The sequence below is a fragment of the Numenius arquata genome, chromosome 1 (genome assembly GCF_964106895.1).
Source record: "Numenius arquata chromosome 1, bNumArq3.hap1.1, whole genome shotgun sequence".
In the NCBI taxonomy this organism is placed as follows: domain Eukaryota; kingdom Metazoa; phylum Chordata; class Aves; order Charadriiformes; family Scolopacidae; genus Numenius; species Numenius arquata.
Window position 1 is genome coordinate 21,560,940 of NC_133576.1, and position 19,763 is coordinate 21,580,702.

The following is a 19,763-nucleotide window of genomic DNA, read 5'->3' on the forward strand; positions in this document are numbered from 1 at the left end:
TCTCACTTGAGCTTTAAACTATTTTCAAAACTTTAAACACTTTGGAATATATATACTGTTATATAAACTATATGTAAGATCAAGATAAATGATTAGTGTAGATGAGTTGTCTTTAGAGTCTGAACATGTCAGAAGAGATAAGTGTGTAATAATCTATTGGCTCTGTCTTTATTGGATAAGGTGAATGAACAATAAGATGTAACAATGTTCTATAGCTGAAATGTAATATATGTATATTTATATACATATGAGGCCTGCTCAGTTCAATCTGTCAATCTTGAAAGTATCAGCGATAGAAATGTTTGACTTGCAAAAATATTCATGCAATTCATGTGAGAACACAATGTTCTCATGGCACAAATGAACTGTTAGAAGCATTCCTTGGTGGAAAAAATGTTTTATTTCCACATCTTCAAAAAAGGGATAACTGTCAGTAGACTATTGACTTTTTAAATGTACTCTGGTCATTTTTCTGTAGCTAAAGCCTCTTAATTGGAAGTAGTTGTCAAAAAAAAAATATTAAAGGAAACAAACGAGCTTATGTGTCCCACTAACTAGGATGACTTTCCAGTTCAGTTTGTTACCTTCCCAGAAGTCCAGGCAGCTTTTATGTAAGCTTACTTTTAGGGCTTTTCTGTACTAAGTTTGGAGTTATACAGCTGATCATTATATTAAGGTTAACTACAGGTTAAGATTCAGGAGATGGAAATGTTGCAAATTACTGATTTCTGAACAAAAGTGTGTTTTCTTAAATGACATTACAGAATATGTATATTCTTTGCATTCTGAAATACAGTGCAGAAATTGTGAGCCTTATTTAGATATAAGGTAGAAAGCAATAGTTATGTAGTCTTTAAGGAGCACTCCACCTCATGCTTAAATGTAGCATTGTCAAGTGGAGACAAAGTTTGGGCAGAATTCTGCACATTTCAGTCTTCAAAGAGTTGCCCTCTTTCCAATGTCTTTCTCAGCAGTACATATTAGTTCAAGAGGCATGAGAAGACTAGACAATGTTCTTTAGTTACTTGTGGTTTAGTTATGGTAGATATTCTGTATATTAAAGTTACTTATTCAGGGTTTTTTTGAGTTTTCTGGCTATTTTTTTCCCCCCTTGCCTCTTAGTGACTGGCATATCAACAATCTTGGTTTAAAGTTCTGGCTTAGTTTGATTTATTTGTGCAACTTTTTATGTGCATAAAACATTGTGCAATGTTTTTATACTAGTGGCATTAGTTACTAGTTTTATACTGAAGAAATCCATAGCTGAATCTTTTAATCACTTGTTGAGGTGACTTCATTGACTTAGTTATAGTTTGAACGCTGAAAAATCAATTGATGGGAAATGGAAAACTTTCTAAAGTGGACTTAGATATAAAAGCATGTAGAGAATTCTTTTTCGAACACATGGTTTCTCTTTTGCGGGAACTGGTTGACTGACAAGGCGGTTAATATCTCAAGTCAAACAACCTTTTTTGTGCTTGTGAAAAGGGGGCTACTAAAATTTAGACTTGAATATTGTTCCGTGGGTAAACTTCCTCAATAACAGCTTGAGTACTGATTTGATAACTGAAGAGAAAATCAGAGCAGTTGAAATGACTGTGTTAAAACTTAAGCACAGAAAAAGAAACACAGTGTGGACCAAGACTTTGATTCTTTTTCATCGTGTTAGTTTACTGTAAGAGAACAAATGATTTGTTTTGCCAAACAGATGCTCCAGCAACTTCAATTGTGAATCTATGGTTTAATGAAATTTGTCCTGAAGGATTTCCTTTCTTGAAAGGTGGTGATATAAAATGCTGAGCTCAGAATGCAGTTGCTGCTGTGGAAAGTATTTTAGGTATTAAATGGGAATACGTTGAATCTTAAGCAAACACTTGGCTTATACCTACTGTTGCATATTTACTGTGTTAGTACAGAGGGAAGATCTAGTGTGAAGACACCACACTACAGTGTAAAAGAACTTGCATATGTATGACAGTACATACATATCTATTGGAAAGTAGGATACTGAATCTAAAATGGAATTCTTAGATTAACTGTCACTGTGAAGATTAAGTAGTTTATGGGTCTTTGGGGTTTTTTTGGTTGGTTTTTTTTCTAATTGTTGCTTTGCTTTTTATGTAGTTACTGGTATGGTAAGTGGTAGAAGTTTCACTTATGCATTTCTCCTTAAATTAACTTTACTAGTAGTCTTTATCATTTGAAAGTAAAAATAAGAGTAGTAATTTAGCAGTCTGATTACTGATCCAGAGCATCAGGTAAAAATTTTCAAGTGCCATGTCTGAGGACTGTTTTTTCAATGAACCTGAATACATGCAATGATCATGTCTAGTTAAATTCCCAAAAGGTTGACATACCAGTTACACAGTTATCAGGTCATTTTTATAGAAAGTTATGTATTAGTGGCAGTATTCTCCGAAGAATGGTTGATCTACCTTTAGTTTTGTTTCTGCTTAAAGCATCCTTTTGTAATGTTTCCACACTGCTGTGAATAAGCTAGCATACGGTTATTCAGAAGAAAGTAAGAATTCTCTTTGAAAAAAGCAAGCTAATTAATGAAGAAGGCTTAATGTGAAGACTTAGAGGGATAACCTTTTTGTGTACCAACTAATGATTGCTTTATTTTTAGGTGCCTTAGCTGGACCAATTGTTGATCCACATGTGACAGCAGTTTGGGGGAAGAAGGTTGCACTGAAATGCATAATTGATGTAAATGAAACAATTGCACAAGTTTCTTGGGAGAAGATACACGGTAAAAGTTCACAGACTATTGCTGTTCATCATCCTGAATATGGAATATCTGTTCAAGGAGAATACCAAGGAAGAGTGTCATTTAAAAACTACTCACTTGCAGATGCAACAATCATCTTAAAAAATGTAAGCTTTTCTGATGCAGGAGAATATATTTGCAAGGCAGTTACATTCCCACTTGGAAATACGCAGTCATCAACAACTGTAACAGTACTAGGTAAGTCGACTTCTTTATGAAAGGAGGCGAAATTAATAGCACAAACTTGTTAGTGAAATTCTGCAAACATTAATATGTTGTATTTTACCTTTTAACCCAATGACAATACAAAAAAAAAATGTATTTGCCTGTCTTTCGTAACGGATGTCTTGATATTCTTACTAACTTCACTGAGGAGACTTCTTTTGGGTCTTGCTTCTTTAGAACTTGCTCTTTGATTTATTTTCTTTCCAGATATTAAAAACAAATAAGCAGTTCCTATTTAAGCATTGTGCTAATCTAAGCATTTGGACAGTGCTTTGGAACATAGACCTGGCAATAGGGACCTCTGTGTGTGTGCTGAGAAGCAGCCAAACATGGCTTTAGCTACAGCCTTGCCTAAATTTCCTCATATTTGTTGCTAATAATAATAAATTAAAGTAGCTGCTTGTGTCTGGTGATGTAAACTGTTCTTTGCACAGTGTAAGTGTAAAGTAAAACTGCATAGACGACTACTGGGAGTTCTAGGAAGGAAGAGACAATTTAAGCCCTTAACTGCTTGTGGATATTTGTAATATGAAGCTTGTATAAACTCAGTTTTCTCACAAACTGATTTTGTCTATCTTGTTGGGGGTTCGGTGTTGCTGTCGCAAAGGGCTAGTACTGAAGGCACAGGTAGACTTAGGTGGTAGTGCAATACGACCTAAAATGATTACTCTATCCTGAAAGTTGAAGCCCCATTGACTTGCCCTCTCCTTAGAATATTACACCTTCTTATAATAGAGTAAATTACTTCTGTATCCACTGCAAGTAGTCAAGTGGTATTTTCTACAGATTAGGTGCTTCTCAATGACTCTTCTTGTAAACAAATGTGCTTTTTAGAATATTCTTGGTCTTTGATCTCTACTTTTCACAGTAGCAGAATACTATATGAGATTAATCAGATGGCTTTAGTACAGTATGTAAACTGGTTTTCACCACAAGGTGGGGCAAAATAAATGCATCAAAATAGCTTAATCCAATTTGAAACCAGTAACTTGACCAAGTAAGTTCAGTGTGATATACAAAGCATGTGACCTTATGGCTCTCTTCCACCTGTCTTCTGTCTGTACTACAAGCGGCTATTGTAGCAGTCATTTTACTTCAGGTTTCAGCTGTTGTGCTTCATCAACATATAGTGGGAGGTTCTTACTGCTTTCCCTCATCTCTTCTAGTCAGTCCCTATTTTTAAGATGCATTTTTTCAGATCATGTTGGTAGTTGGATCCATTTTGCCCTTCAAATTTTAGGTTTATGGAGAATGTGAGAAGGAACTTATAAAGCAAATATATGGCGTATGTGTTTATTATTCTACATTTGAAAATGTAGAAGAGCCACAACCTGCTTGATACGATACCCATTCCAACTGCAATTTTTGATAATGTGTAAAGAAGTATTTGTCAGGCATACATTAATCTTGATCATAGTTCTTTTCATAGTGGATTATGTAGATGCTTGTTGATAGTTGTAAGCCTATCAGTGACTTGGTATCAACCTCTGAATAGCAAAAACCCAACTGCTACTGGCAAAGATTCTTTTATGTCCTAGTTAGCAGCTACTTGGCTTGTATGTAGAGCTAGGTAGTCAAACCTCTGTTAGATTTATCTATGTTCTGTGGCCTTGGCAGAGCATTTTCTGTCCTTCTAAAAACGTCTTGCTACACTGATATCTAGAGTTAAACATTAAAAGTACTGGGGAAGTAATGGTTTTTAGAATATGTGTGTAACCTGAATAACTTTTGAGTTCAGCAGTTCCAAGCTCAGCAGAGCCTTTAGGCATTGACTAGCTCTGATGAAAATTTAAACCTGATGTAACTTAAACTCAGCTTTATTCTGACTGCACTTTCCCACTGTTGTAAAAAATTCTCTTAAGTGAGGAGAGAATTTCATGTCCTGGGGCTGAAACTGTTTTCAGTCCAAACAGCACTGCCCTTTTTCCTAGACTCTGTTACTATTTAGCAAAGAATTAGTTTCCGTCCTATGTGTAGTGGACATACTTAATCATGTAGTAGATGCTTGTGCACCGTAAGGCACAGACACTGAAGACAAATGGAGGAAAAAATAACTACAGAATAAAATGTCTTCTATTTTGCCCCAGTACACTGATCACTTAGACCATATTTAGAACCTCTGTCTTATGCTACTTAAGCTTAACAGACTTACCATGTTTGCTGACTGCTCACTCGCAGTTTGCTTTGCTTAGTGCTTCATGTTGTCTTAAGAAAATGCACTGTAGGGTCAAGACAGTGAAAATAAGAAAATGCTTTTTGGGTCTAACAGGTATCTTGTTTAAATCTTTGGTTCTTCACGCTTACTTAGTTTAAACTAGGTTAAAAAAAAGGGGAAATAACTGTATGTCAAGCTGTTTTTTTTCTCAAGATGCTGACTGAACTGTCCGAAATGGTGTTCAAAGGCAGAAGAGATGGTGTGTGAGTGACATGGTAGCTTGCAGAGCTAACCGCCTTATGTTACTAGCTTGAATGCTGTACATGACTTAAAGTGCTTGGTTCACAAGTGCAGGACTCCTCCTGTCTTGCTGAGCTAGATTGCTCAGCATAGATATTGATAAAGTAGATCTTGTTCTGCAGGCTAGCTTTTACCAATGCTGTAAGTGAAGAAAGAGCTGCACAGATGAGAACGGCAAAGGTTAGATGTAAGTCTGTCACCATGAAGAGATTCCAGACACGCTAATCTAGGAATAATATCTTATAATAATTCCTAACAACAGGGAATTCATAAAAGATGCATGTCAGACAGTATGGAAAAGTGATCCTTTCAGACAATTCTAAAAAAGTAACGGTTTCTGAAAAGTGCTAGTTGATGAGATGTACCTGTTCTCCTCTGGGCCAAGAAAAAATATCAAATAAATTAGTCAACTGACTGGTCTTAAAACCCAATAACAAAAAAAAAAAACCCCAAGTCAGTAATAAAGGATTAGTTAGCGGGCAGGATAAGCTACACAGAAGTATAAGGCTGCTAGTTTTGAGGGGAGGGAAAATAAAGTAGAAATACTGTTTTGGAAAGAAGTTATTCAAGTAAATGTCAGTTGTGGTGAAGAAGGGACTGACAATTCCCAGTGTCGTGCTGTTGCCAAAGGAATTAGTGATTTACTGGTAAGTGGAAATAATACTGTTTGTGTTATAATCACGCCAATTTTGTCCAGACCTCCTGTGTGCACAGTAGCAGAAGAAAATCAGTTTTAAAACTAGCAGAAGCAGTTGAAAAAGGCTTCTAAAGTACTTAAAACCAAGAAGAAACTTTGAGATCCTAAAAAGTTTCCAGGCATTTCTTTTTCTAGATGCTTTATTATGTTGTTTTTCCATAAAGATGTGTAAAGACATTACAATCGGAGGTCTTTTGTTACTCCTTGAGAATGTAAGGTGAAGCCTAGGGTAATTATGGTTAAATAGTGGCTATGAATCAGTGAAAAGGCTAGCACAGATATGCAAATTTGTTGAGAATTCCTGAAGAGCCACACATGTAGCGTGCATACTTCAGCCACCATTTCTTATAGCTCAAATATAATTCATGCTGTAATACTGCTTTGGATTTGTGTGACTATTCTTCTCTTAAGATGCAGGAATGAGATGATCCATGCATGCTGACCTTTTGATACATTGACTGGATAGACAGGTTATCTACTTTGTGAATTATTTAAAGGGGATGGTGGAAACTGCCAATGCCTTTGAACTCTTACATTGTGGAAGCAGGTCCCTTCTGCTTTTGGATTTTTGTGAGACTGGTGGCTTCCTTTCCCAAACTAAGCATTGTCCTCACCATCTTTTTCATTTGACCCAAGTAGAGCATAATGTTTCTATGGAACGGGTGAAGCAGCTTCTCTAATGCTTCCCCAACCCCCTTCATGTGTCCTTCATGTGTCTCCCTACGACCACTGAACTTTCCACTTTTTAGTATGTAGCTATTTGGTTGTAGTTGGCATGTAGTCCAAGAATCTTAGGAGAAGTGACAGTAGAAGCCTAACCATTTGTGAAGTGTAAAAAAGCAAAACAAAAAAACCCCAACAACCCCAAACAAATAAAAAAAATCATCTAAAGCACCAAAATACATTGGAATGGTAATAACTATATTTCATGAACTTGAGTAGTTTGAAATAGTTTAGCTTTGTCTTTCTGACAAGTATAAAACTAAGAATTACACAATGAGCTGAAACTGGCCAATCTCAGAAATTTCAGATACTACTCAAGAAAGCTAAGTATGCTTTTTTCCTAATAATGATAATCTTAGGAGAAACTAGACTTTTAAAACGAGTCTATAACCTGTTCTCTGGTTACTATCACTTAATATTTGAAGACATTTTTTTTTTTGAATGCACAGTAAGTGAAGTAGTGTACTGAGTAGTCTGCTTTGGGTCTGGAGCTCTCTGCTGCCCTTAGTTAAGGGTTGTTGTTGGCTTTTGTATCCCTTCACAAAGGGGTAGAGGAAAAAAATCTGGAATTGTATACTTTTTTTTGAGGAAAACTCAAAGGAATACAATATGAAACTATTTCCAGCTGAAATGTTTTGGGTCTATAAGATCTGTCATGAAAAGCCAATGACAGCTGCTAATTTAGTGGATTTCACTGTGATGGAGATAGAGGGGAGATACAAGCATAAAGACAGCAATTTTTGCTCTAAGACACTAAATGTAAAATTGGGTGTTCACTTCTGCATTTCAGAAATACTACAGAAGCTACTGAAAAGGTTACTGCTAGTGATCTGGGGGGAACAAGGCAGTACTGTTTATTTTAAATCAGGGGAACTAAATTGTGGGTCAAATAATAAAGCTACATAATGCCAAGTTCTCCATGCTAGGTTTTAAAGGCTTTTTTCAAATGGTAGAATACTTCATATGTACGTCAGCTCAAATATACAAGTGTATTGCAGAAGGGTTTAGTTGTTGCTAGTGCTGGAGAGCAAGGCATCAAATTTTGAAAGAAGCTCTGTTAGAGATGCTTCAGATAAAGGATCTGGTGCAAAACCCCTGTGGTTGGTTTATTTAGGGTCACTAACAAATCACAGAGGGTAGATATTCAGAGAAGCAAAGTAGAAAATAATCCACCCTCAGTATCTGCCCCAAAAACAGCCTTCAACTTGGTAATAAGGTATATTTTTTAAGCATTTCTGAGCTTAACAGGAAACACGTTTTTATAAGGTTATCCATTTAGTAGTTACCTTTCCTTTTAGTGTAATGATGCAAATAATAAGATGCCTTCTTCAGACATGAGCAGTGTTACACTGAGCAGAAAGTAATCAAAAACTGATTCTGGCGCTGAATTTGCTCAAGCTGAAAATACTAGTTATCCAGTTATCTCTTGAATGTATAGGGAGCTGGAGAAGTATCTTTGCCAGGTATTGTGAACTCTGCTACGTTTCAAGGTATGTGGGTCAGCTTCAACTTGGAAAGAAATTTTGTGAACTAAACTTCTCCTTATAGATACTGAAAGGCACAGAAGTTGAAAGAGTTGTATGCTTTGTGACTGGGGAGGGCTGGTCCACTGAGATGAATTCTGAAGCATTATGGTGTGTACTGATGACTTCACTATGGAAGACTCTGGTAGTATTATTAGATCAAAAGATAAGGATTATGGAATAGGCTAGTATGCTACTGGGAAACTTTTTTCTAGTACTGATGACAGAAACAAACCATCCTAGAAAGCAAAACCAAGGTTTTGCATCTGAAGCACTAGATGGTATTTTTGGCTTAGGCTGCAACTGGTGGATGGCTTGTACAGGGCTGAAACAGATTTCTTAAAAAAAGGAATTTTTTTAAAAGCTTTTTGGTCTATAGCCCTCAACAGTAGACTTGTACATCGGGAACTCAACTTCCTTTTAGAAGAAAGTGTGTTCTCTAAGCCTCTAAAATTTTGAGGTGAACGATGGGTTTACAAGGAGATCAGATCCTTCCACTTGCAGTCTTGGACATAGAATTAAACCAATTGAACTAAATACTATAGGGATTCGTTCACAAATATATATATATAGAGAGAATTTTATTTGTATATAGAAATGATATATATACACAAATTTTACATTAAAATATAAATATATTATATATATTTGTGTGTGCATATTAGATTTTTATGTATAACCTGTGTATATATTATAAATACTTTAGAGGTTAACTGCCCTTTTCAGCATGGAATCAATTTGTATTGTACTGATCAACATAAGCTTAAACTCTTAATGTTGGGTCTTAAAACACTGAATTAAGTAGCTTTGAAATGACACAAACTGACAGTATAGATTAATACTTTAAGCATAATGCTTGAAAGTGCAGCAGAATCTAGGCTTTTTTAAAAAATTCAAAGTATAGTTTCAACCTAATAAGTTAAGCTGTCTGTCTGACACTGCAACTGGAGCACTGTAGTTGGGGTTTTGAACCTAACCATGTTGGAATTCCCTGTCAATGCATTAATGAATGAATGAGAAACATTAATGAGTGGACAAAAGTGAACAGTATCAGCAGGCCAAAGCTTTGCAGAGCTAACATCTCTGATATATGACATGGTCTTATTTTTAGGTTATCTGATGAGCATGGGCTTTTGCAAATGGATTAGATCTTGTCTAACTCTTTTTACATAGCAAGCGTCAAAAATGTGGAGTCAGTCTTGTTTAAATTTACTTTTTTTTTATTCTTCCCTAGTTGAACCTGTTGTGAGCTTAACGAAAGGACCAAACCCTCTAATAGATGGTGCAAATAGGACAGTAGCAGCCACTTGTACAGCAGCCACTGGAAAACCTGCTGCAGAAATTGACTGGGAAGGAGGCCTTGGTGAAATGGAATCCAGCTCTACTTTGTTTCCAAACGAAACAGTGACAGTTGTAAGTCAGTATATGATTGTCCCTACACGATTTGCAAGAGGAAGACGTATAACTTGTGTTGTGAGGCACCCTGCTTTGGAAAAGGAGATAAGATACCCTCATGTGTTGGACATACAGTGTAAGTATTACGTAAGGTAGTTGCTAACTTGGTATATATCTAATATACACTGATAATGAGAGTAATTACCTTCCCCAGAAAGGAGATGAGCACTTAGTCCTTCAGGAGAAAAAGTGAAATTAAAACTGTATAGAAAAATGTGGGAAGAGGTAGACCAAGCAGGAGTAGAAACCTAGTACCTGTATTTAAAAAACAAACAAACAAAACCAAAAAAACCAGAACAACCAAACCCCAAAAAACCCCGAAACACATAGAATCATAGAATGGTTTAGGTTGGCAGTCACCTTTAAAGATCATTTAGTTCCAGCATCCCTGCCATGGGCAGGGGCAACTTCCACTAGAGTTCCTCAAAGCCCTATCCAGCCTGGCATTGAACATCTCCAGGGAGAGGACATCCACAACTTCCTTGGGCAACCTGTTCCAGTGCCTCACCACCACATAAAGAATGTCTTCCTAATATCTGATCTAAATCTACCTTCTTTAAGTTCGAAAGCATTACCCTTCACCGTATCGCTGTGCTCCCTGATAAGGAGTCCCTCCCATCTCTCCTGCAGGCCCCCTTTAGGTACTGGAAGGCTGCTATAGGGTCTCCCCAAGAGCCTTCTCTTCTCCAGACTGAACAACCCCAACTCTCTCAGCCTGTCTTCATAGGAGAGGAGCTTCACTCTTCTGATGATCTTTGTGGGCCTCCTCTGGACTTGATCCAACAGCCCCATGTCCTTCTTCTGTTGGGGGTCCTAGAGCTACGTGCTCTGGTGGGGTCTTACGGGAGCAGAGAAGAGGGGTAGCATCACCTCCCTTGACCTGCTGGCCACGCTTCTTTTGATGCAGTCCAGGATGAGGCTTTCTGCGCTGTGAGCACACATTGCTGGCTCATGTTGAGCTTCTCATCCACCAACACCCCCAAGTCCCTCTCCTGAAGAGTACTCTCAAGCCTTTCTCTGCCCAGCCTGTATTTGTGCTTGGGATTGCCCTAACCCAGATGTGGGACCTGGCATGTGGCCTGGTTGAACTTCATGAGGCTTGCATGGGTCATGCTCTCAAGCCTGTCCAGGACCCTCTGGGTGGCATCCCTTTCCTCCAGCATGTTGACTGCATCACATCGCTTGGTGACATCTAGACACAAAGCTAGAATACTGTTACATTTCTGCCATTTGTTTTGGATAGTAGCTCATACGTATATGTTCTTCACTTATATATTTGACTTCGAAAAGATTACAGACAAAATAACAAACTTAGTTGATCCGTAAACTGTTTATAGTGTCTTACAATTTCAGCAATATTAAAAAAGAATTCTAATTGAAGGTTCATGTTTGAGTTGACAAGTTGAAAGTAGGACTTAGAGGGGTCAGTAAGTTATTTTCAAGTTACTTGCTAAGCTTTTTCCACTCTAATTTGCATGAGGAAACAAGAATATAATATATACATTCCTAACATTTATTATTCAGCTTCAGATTGCTTACGTAATTCAAACCTGTACCAGGCTTGTTTAACAGATTTGTGGATTTAAAATGCATGAATATGAAGTGAGGTGGCTTACAATGCTGCTTAGCTAAAACCAGTTAAGATTAATAAAACAGATGAAAACCAGTTAAATATGATATTAAAAATATCAGTTAAATAAAAATGTGATCCATTTCTTGTTAGACAATGCATACATGACCAAACCAAGGTATTTTTCTGTTCTTTCTCTAGTATTGTCTCAGCTGTGTGCTGCTTTAAAGTTCCTAAATCATAAAAATCTGTCAACACAAGTAGAAGAAATACAGTGAATGGAAAAAGTAAACTTTGCTTTTTTCGTTTGACTAGAATGTCTCGTGGGTTTGCTTTTGTTCTGTTAGATAAAGAATCACTTATTTTGGCATAAAATAGTGAATAGTACTGGTTTATTTTGTGAATGTTGAAATGTAGTTCTAGATCCAAATGCCATTGATACAGAAATGGAAGTAAAGATTATTTGTTCCCATTATTGTCTCAAACAGTGAATAAGAGAAGGAAGTTCCATATTTAAAGTGAAATGAGAGGCCAAGTTGGTCTTAAACTCTTTTTTTTTTATCTGAAAGTAATGCTAAGGTATGTTTCAGAACTTTTAACAAAATTGTATAGTAAGCAACACAGCAGCAAGTGAGAAGCAGAGGTTCTGTGTCTCTTCCCTAGTCTTCCTTCAGTCTTCCCTTATGCAAACAGCTTTTGCAACTGCTCCGTCTCTGCTGTAGGAGGTTATACCAAATCATACTGGTGGTTCTGTTCTCTGGGTTCTGAATATCTCAGCTAGGTTATTTCAGCCAGGTCTCTTGGCTTATCTGAAGTGGCCTCTTGGCTTTTTAGAGGCATAAGAACATAATTCTATATTATGATGCCAGTGCATAATTGTTAACCATTTTAACTGGCATCTGTGAATGTTTTGATGACTTTGTAATTACCTGCCTTCTCAAAACACTGTTTCTGATCCTTTGCTGTATTTTGTTAGTGAGAAGTAGCTCTAAGTTAGCGTTCCTCACTTTCAAAAAATATCAAACTGATCCTTTTCTTCTGAAGTCCTTTCACTTCCCCAAAGCACTACATGTTTGCTGAAAGCACACAGTGGGACAGTTGCACCAACTAAAACAACTTACTGTTCCTCATCTAATCAACTGCTGCATATCATGCTATAGCTTGGAACTGTAATGGTGTTCTCTGCGTATTTTGTTGTTGTTTTTTAAATTAAAAAAGAACATAAAAACCCCAATAAACCGAAAAAGTCTGCTCCACTGAGCTGACCATTGCACACACTTCATGTCCAAGTTCATTGTTGATAGGTTAAATCTTTTTTTTTTTTTGTTAGATGCTCCAGAAGTTTCAGTAACTGGCTATGATGGAAACTGGTTCATTGGAAGAGAGAATGTTCAGCTCAGATGTAATGCTGATGCAAATCCATTACCTATGGAATTTACATGGACCAGGTAAATACTTATAAAAAGGGGCTTGCCACATGATTAAAGTGGTATAATCTCTTATCTTGCAGTAAACACCTGTTTTGAAAACAGGGAGTATATAACTTGTATTGGGTTGTAATGGTTTAATCCAGCCTTCTTAAAGGAGGATACTCAATATGTATGTGTGTGAATATGGGTGAGTGGATATCTTGTAAATTTAAAAACCTGAACAGTTTGTCATTACTCTCAGGATAAAATCTTTTGTAGTTACTTAATAAAGTAGACTAAACTGCATATGTTGCAGTATAGAGAGCAAAGCCTAATAAATGTAGTAGAGATCCAACTACTATTTCATCAGTTCTGTTTTATTACTATTTAAAGTAGATTGTAAACACTTGAACAGACTTTTCTGTGTCTGCCTCTTAAAATCTGGAAATTACAATTGAGATGATAAATACTGCTTACTGAATTATAGAATTTATCATGTTTTTCAAAAGTGCTCAACTAGTTGCCAAGACAGATAAATGTCGTGATAGAAACTAGGTCTTGAACGTATGGCTCTAGGAAAAAAAAAAATCCACAAAAATTTCTTGCTTAACAGCCGCATTTCATGAATATATGGATTGGGTGGGCCCTACTCAAATTTACTGCTTTGCTTTTGCAGCCAAGGATGTACTTTGGGCAAGAGACAGACAATAAAAGGAAGTGTGGATCAGAATCTGTCCTGTGAAGAAAAAAGAAATTAAATAAACCCAGTTATTTTAAATTGATTTGTTACCTGTAGAAACAACTTTACTGATGACACTGTAAATTTTTATGTAGCTATGTTACAGTGCTTCTGTTGGTAAAATCACAGGAATATTTACTGATGTGAAACTGGAGTCCGTTTCCCTACTTTCTCAATGGTAGATACAGTTTAGCATATAGGAGCAGTAGTCATAATGTGGTTTGAAAATGCTCTATTCATAGGTTTGGAATTGCTTGATGGCAGTTTCACAGGGAGACAAAACATTGCTATAACTGACACAATCCTAAAAGCAGCCGTTGAAATCTTAAGTCAGTATTGTAGCGAACTCTAGTCAGAATGGCATGCCTACACTAGAGTAGGTTTAGTAAAATGTATGCTTTACCCATGTGCTACAATAGGCTGCCATCCCAATCCGATGCTTAGCTCAAATTTGGTATGATGAGATTTCAACACACGCAAATTCCTATATTTAAAAAAGTATACCAGGCTCTCAACAGCAATACTTCTTGTTTCTTCATATAAACTGGGTTCTCAATTCTCTGATTTGAATTTAAGATGCATGTAAGACCTAATCAATGAAACCCCTATTTCCAATTCCAGAAGAAATATATGTATTTAAATATACTTAAACCACTTCAAGCATCAGAGGTTACTTTTAAACTTCCTAAGGTTAAATCTGAACCAACTTCTACAAGAAAAGATCCATTTTCTGGAATAAAACTAATGTAACTTTCTGTTTGAGCAACAACAAAACCCATCCAAGAAGCTGTAATACTGGTGAATGATGAACTTGAAGTGGGGGCAAAAAAATCCCATGCAAAATAAGGATAGTTTGAGTGGTTAAGGAAATGGAAACAAACTGTGTTGAAATTGTGTGCTATCTTACTGGTTTCAAATTATAATAGCTTCCAGAACTACCATGCTAAAAAAAATCTTCATCCCTTGGAAGCAAAGGTGACGTGGTGTTTGCTAGGATAGTAATATTTTCATGGTAAATAATATTTTAAAATGTTGCACGTACAAGAAATTCATTAGAATAGAGCCTTAAAAACAGTTGACTATTATAATGTTTTTTGAAATACTTCCAGTACTATGAATTTTGAAGTGTCTGCTTAATCACTTTGTAATTTTATAAGGCTGAAGCAATTCTGGGCAATAATCATTGAAAGCAAAGCAATGGGAATGTTGTCTTGAACCAACATTTGTTGGAGATAATGTTTACTGTTAACTGTGGGGCTTTTTTCATTTGAGTACCTACTTTAAAGTGTCAGGAGTGGCTTTTTTGTTTGATACTACTTAAAATCACATTTGCTAAATGTTTCTAAGAGGCTGAGACGTGGTGATCACGTTTGAATATTGACTTAGTCCTGCTTAGCTGTTAATAGATACTTAGATAAAAACAAAATGGGATGCAATGGCATGAAATTACACAGGTGTTTAATAGGCAGTTGACAGCTCTGTTAAAATAATTCCAGTACCTCTGCCCTTTCCCCTTTCTCTGCTGTGCTTACACAGTGGTTACTGCAGTCATGTGCAGAATACTACAGGGAAATGGCAGATTTGGAAAAGCCAGTTCACTGGAAACAATTTTTAACCAGTTGTTTACCCAAATGTATCACCAAGCACCACAGTTGTTTTCAGTGCTGGAATTTAGATGGAAAAGTGATGGGAGATAAGAGAAGGCAAGTTGAGAGGGAAGAAACTGCTTGAAGTCTTGCTAGGAAATCCTAGTCAAAATAAGTGTGTACTGACAGAAAATAAATATTTATTGTAATAGCTCAACTTGATGCAAGAGAATGGGCAGATAGTCATGACAGCAGTGTAAGTGCATCTTAGTTTGACGGTTAGTTCTTAGAGCTGGAGTTGAATTATACCTCCAAGTTCTTTTGAGATAATGTTTTCTTAGTTGTGTTCATTTCTAGACAGCTTGCTAGTGCCAGCAGATTTGACTTCTAAAGAACTTAGGATAGAAATTAAATATTAAATGTTCAGGTGAACACTGAGAATATCCAATGAAAGCCCACTGACAATGTCAGAGCACAGTCTAGAGAGTGAACTTGTCTCTATTGCAAATATTATTTTAAACTAGTTTTATTTAGACATTAGTTGTAAAGTTTTGCAGTTAAAATATAACTAACATTTTTGTTTTAGATTGGATGGACAGTGGCCTGAAGGATTGCTATCTGTCAACAATACTCTGCAGTTCAGCAGCCCGTTGACTTACAACTACACTGGGACTTACGTCTGTAAGGTGACTAATTCCCTTGGTCAGAGAAGTGATCAGAAGACTATCTACATATTAGGTAAGTCTTAATTCTCATCAAAGACAGTATGTTACCTCAGAATTTATTTTGTCAGTAGTTGAAATAGCAAACTTCAGAGCCCTTTTGTGCATAAAATACTTCAGCCTTGCATGAAAAGCAATTGAAAGTAAGGAGTTGAGATCCACAGTATGACTTAGGATTAAACTGACTATTCAATAACAGCAACATAAAGTGGAAATTCTTCAGGTTGAGGTAGTTTACCTAGTGCTTCTGAGATTAATGCTTTCTCTTGGTTAGATGAACTTTGTTTTTCCAGTGTTAACCTGTGTTTTGGCAAGACATTGACTGCAATGAACAGTACCTTGTCTGTAAAACAGATGCTAGTGGGAGGGGAGCAACTGTATTTAGGAAAGTCAAAGATGCTTTGCTTTAAGGAAGTTAGGGTTATGTGCTGAATGTGTGCATTGTACTCCAATTACTTGTCTCCTTTTCTTGGGATGCAGATATCCAGTAATCATAAAGCATCTCATGCAGAACGCTTGCTGATCTCCTTAGTGTAATGTGGTAAATTTGTGTCTGTTTTAGCACCTCTGCTGTTGGAAAACATTCTTGTATCTATTAACACATTGTGATTAATGTTTCACTATGACACTTCCTTTGTGAAAGAACAGCATGACTTAAGGTATATGTGAATACTGATGTACAAGTATGAAAAAGCTCTCCAAATTTCCATAATGGATTGGCTAAATTAGCTAATCCTAGTTTGATCAATAAGTGCTCATATATTATTTTTTTAAGGAAAATAATAAGACCTGAAATTTAAAAGTTCATTCTGTTGTATGGTATTGTGACTCTTCAAGTTCTTGACATCAGTTATTCCACAGTGTAAAATGAGCATCAGAGGGCATGTTGGCCAGTTACAAAGAAGTCGTCTATGTTTCATTCCATGTAATAATTTAAAACTAAATATGAATACTTAAGGGTTGAGATGACAAAACTTAAGGTTGAAACTGAAGGTACAGGACATGCTATTTGAAGCCACATCTGTCACAATTTAAATTGTTTTTGGTAGCTACCTGAATCTTTAGAAAAAGGGATGGTGTTTCAGTCAGACAACTAATCTGCAGGTCATTGTAGGAAAACTAGTAAGTTCTAATTAACTGACTAGTTAATAAGCTAGTTAACTGGAAACCTCTAAATACTCCGAGACAGTGGAATTATTTGTAAACAGAACTTAAAAATTACGTTTTAAGTCCAGTTGTCAGTTCTATGACTATGATGTGCTGTAAGAGAAGTCATGCTTTTTACCATGACTGTCATGCATGAAAGTATAAGGCTATCATTCAAATGATCTTAGTGGCTAACAGACTAAAATGGGCTAACTCTAAATTCTTATATGATGTTTTCTAAAATGAATCAAGTTTTTTGAAAAAGCAGAATAGAAATGCATCCTAGTTGAGCTGTGATGACAGCTTATGTTCTAGCCTGTTGTAAATGCAACATAACTTAACCAGCTCTGCTGTAAGTTAGTTTGAGCTGCAGTAGTTGGTGTTTGGTGGGGACCAATGGATACTGCTTACATGTGTGCTGTTCTTCAGCTTTGTTCAGCCACTTCGTTTTGCTGGAGTAACTTTGTTGCAAATAGCAAAATTAGCTGGTTTTAGGGAGTGCCAAAAATGAACCTCAGCTAGCTAGAGATCATACAGAGTCATGGTTCTACATGAAACCATGTGTACATATGTACAGAAACAAATACTTGATATTAATTACAGCTTTTAAGAACTTCATGTTAATCTTGGAGTGCATAGCATGACCAACAACTAAGAAAATACAGGTGATTTTTAGGCAACTTAGAATAAATCTAGTGCCGTGTCGCTACAGCTAACGCTCAGGCAAGTTGTACTTCTCAGTTTAATGCTGAGACAAGCATCCAGCACTCTGCTTTAGGTGCCTTATAGAACACTATACCAAACTGATTAAAAACACTGCATATTAACTTCTAGTATATAGGAGACGATTAAAATGAGAGGTGAGGCAATCATAAGTACCTGTATTGTTTTCAGAAATTAATATTAAGTCTGTTTTATTGTAACTCCTAAACAACTTCTCAGTGTGACTAGTTCTAAATAACTGAAATGCCCTTAAAATAAGGCAGGATGAATAAGTGACTATGAATTACCAAAAATGTCCATCTTGATAATCATTCAAGTTACTCTATACAGGGAACATAGAGACTCATGTCAGGAGTACAGAAAATAAGAGTGGAGCAGTAAACTTTAAGGTGGTAAGCAGTTTGACTTAATACTAGACTTAACTGAGCAGATATTACTTAGTAATGGTGAACATGGCACTACTATACTGTAGTAGAGCAATCATTTAATTATCTTATTTTTCTACCTTAACCGCTTTCCACTGTATAAAACTTGGCAAAAACATAGAGAAACTTGGAAGATAGCAGACAAAGCCGCTATTTTTCAAGTTTTTCAGATTTATCAAGCTGTCAAAGAAGACTTACGACTCTAGTGTTTCTGAACAGTCATGGCGTTGGTAGTTGTAAAGCTTTTTAACTGCTACAAAAAAATAACTAAGTTGAAATGTATTGTAGAATTGGAATGTAAGCTGAGCAAAAAATACTTTTTGTCCTAATATGCATTGTTAAAAAATAAAGCTGTATTTTAAATAAATACTGTTGCATTCCTAACCTATATGTTAATACTCTTGAAGTGGAATAGGGAAGTATAAGAGAATTAATTGAGAGGGACTAAATGATAGATTCACTAGCTTTTAGGTACAGGAAATGATATGCCTTTTATATGGATAGGGAAATACTAAGATGGTGTTTGAAGCTGGAGACTTCTTTGATGTTGGCTTTGAGTCACAGATATCTTCACTACTTCTTACTTGTTCAGTGATGTAAAGTTGAACTTTGTATACTTGTGCAGCGAAAGTAAGTCATGCTTTTCATGGAGTTCAGAGGTGATCAAGCACTATTGAAGTTCCTGACTTAGTCCTACAGCAACAGGTTTTCCAAAAAAAGATGTCAGCTTGATATGTTAAGCACTTGATCTTGTAATATAGATTACTCAGTATTTTACACAAGTATTTTACTTTATCTTCTTGGCTCTGTGTCCTCTCACCTTCATACTGTTGACTGAGACTTCCCTTTCTCCATTTGCAAGAGAGAGGTGACCTACAAGACTTGCATTCAGATAGGAACATATCTGCTTCCTGTGTCATCTTTTAAAATGACTGCCTTTGGAAGAGACAACTTTTTGTTAAGAGTAAAGCCAGCTTTTGTTAGTCAGCAATCCTAGCAATTCTAGAAAGATGTGGCTTGTAAGTGCAGAGTCACCTTGTAGAGTGGGTATGGTCAGGGTTGACATAGCAGAGCTGATCGTCATTTTTACTTTTGTTTCTTCATATATAGGCCTGTTTTCTGAGAGAGCATTGTGAATACAGACTGTATTTGGCTTGCATGGCAAGATTTTGGTAGCAGGGGGAGGGAGGGCTACAGGGATGGCTTCTGTGAGAAGCTGCTAGAAGCTTTCCATGTGTCTGATAGAGCCAGTGCCAGCTGGCTACAAGACAGACTTGCTGTTGGCCAAGGCCAAGGCCATCAGCAATGGTGGTAGTGCCTCTTGTGCAACAGCAGCTGGGAGAGAAGAGAAAGATTATGGAGCAACAACTCTGCAGACACCAAGGTCAGTGAAGAAGGAGGGGGAGGAGGTGCTCCAGGAGCCAGAGCAGGGGTTCCCCTGCAGCCCATGCTGAAGACCAGGTTGAGGCAGCCTGTCCCACTGCAGCCCATGGAGGTTAACGGTGGAGCCGATATCCACCTGCAGTCCATGGAGGACCTCACACTGGAGCAGGTGGTTGCCCAAAGGAGGCTGTTGACCCTGTGGGAAGCCTGCA

General features: G+C 36.8%; 1 protein-coding gene across 1 annotated transcript in view; it reads left to right on the top strand.

Annotated features, from left to right (window-relative positions):
- The window catches only part of NECTIN3 (nectin cell adhesion molecule 3), a 47,661-nt gene that overhangs the window by 20,451 nt on the left and 7,447 nt on the right, over nucleotides 1–19,763 (top strand). The window contains exons 2-5 of the mRNA XM_074154217.1: nucleotides 2,630–2,968; nucleotides 9,628–9,924; nucleotides 12,749–12,866; nucleotides 15,739–15,890. Of these exons, the coding sequence (XP_074010318.1) occupies nucleotides 2,630–2,968; nucleotides 9,628–9,924; nucleotides 12,749–12,866; nucleotides 15,739–15,890 (906 nt within the window). The remainder of the gene's footprint in view (nucleotides 1–2,629; nucleotides 2,969–9,627; nucleotides 9,925–12,748; nucleotides 12,867–15,738; nucleotides 15,891–19,763) is intronic.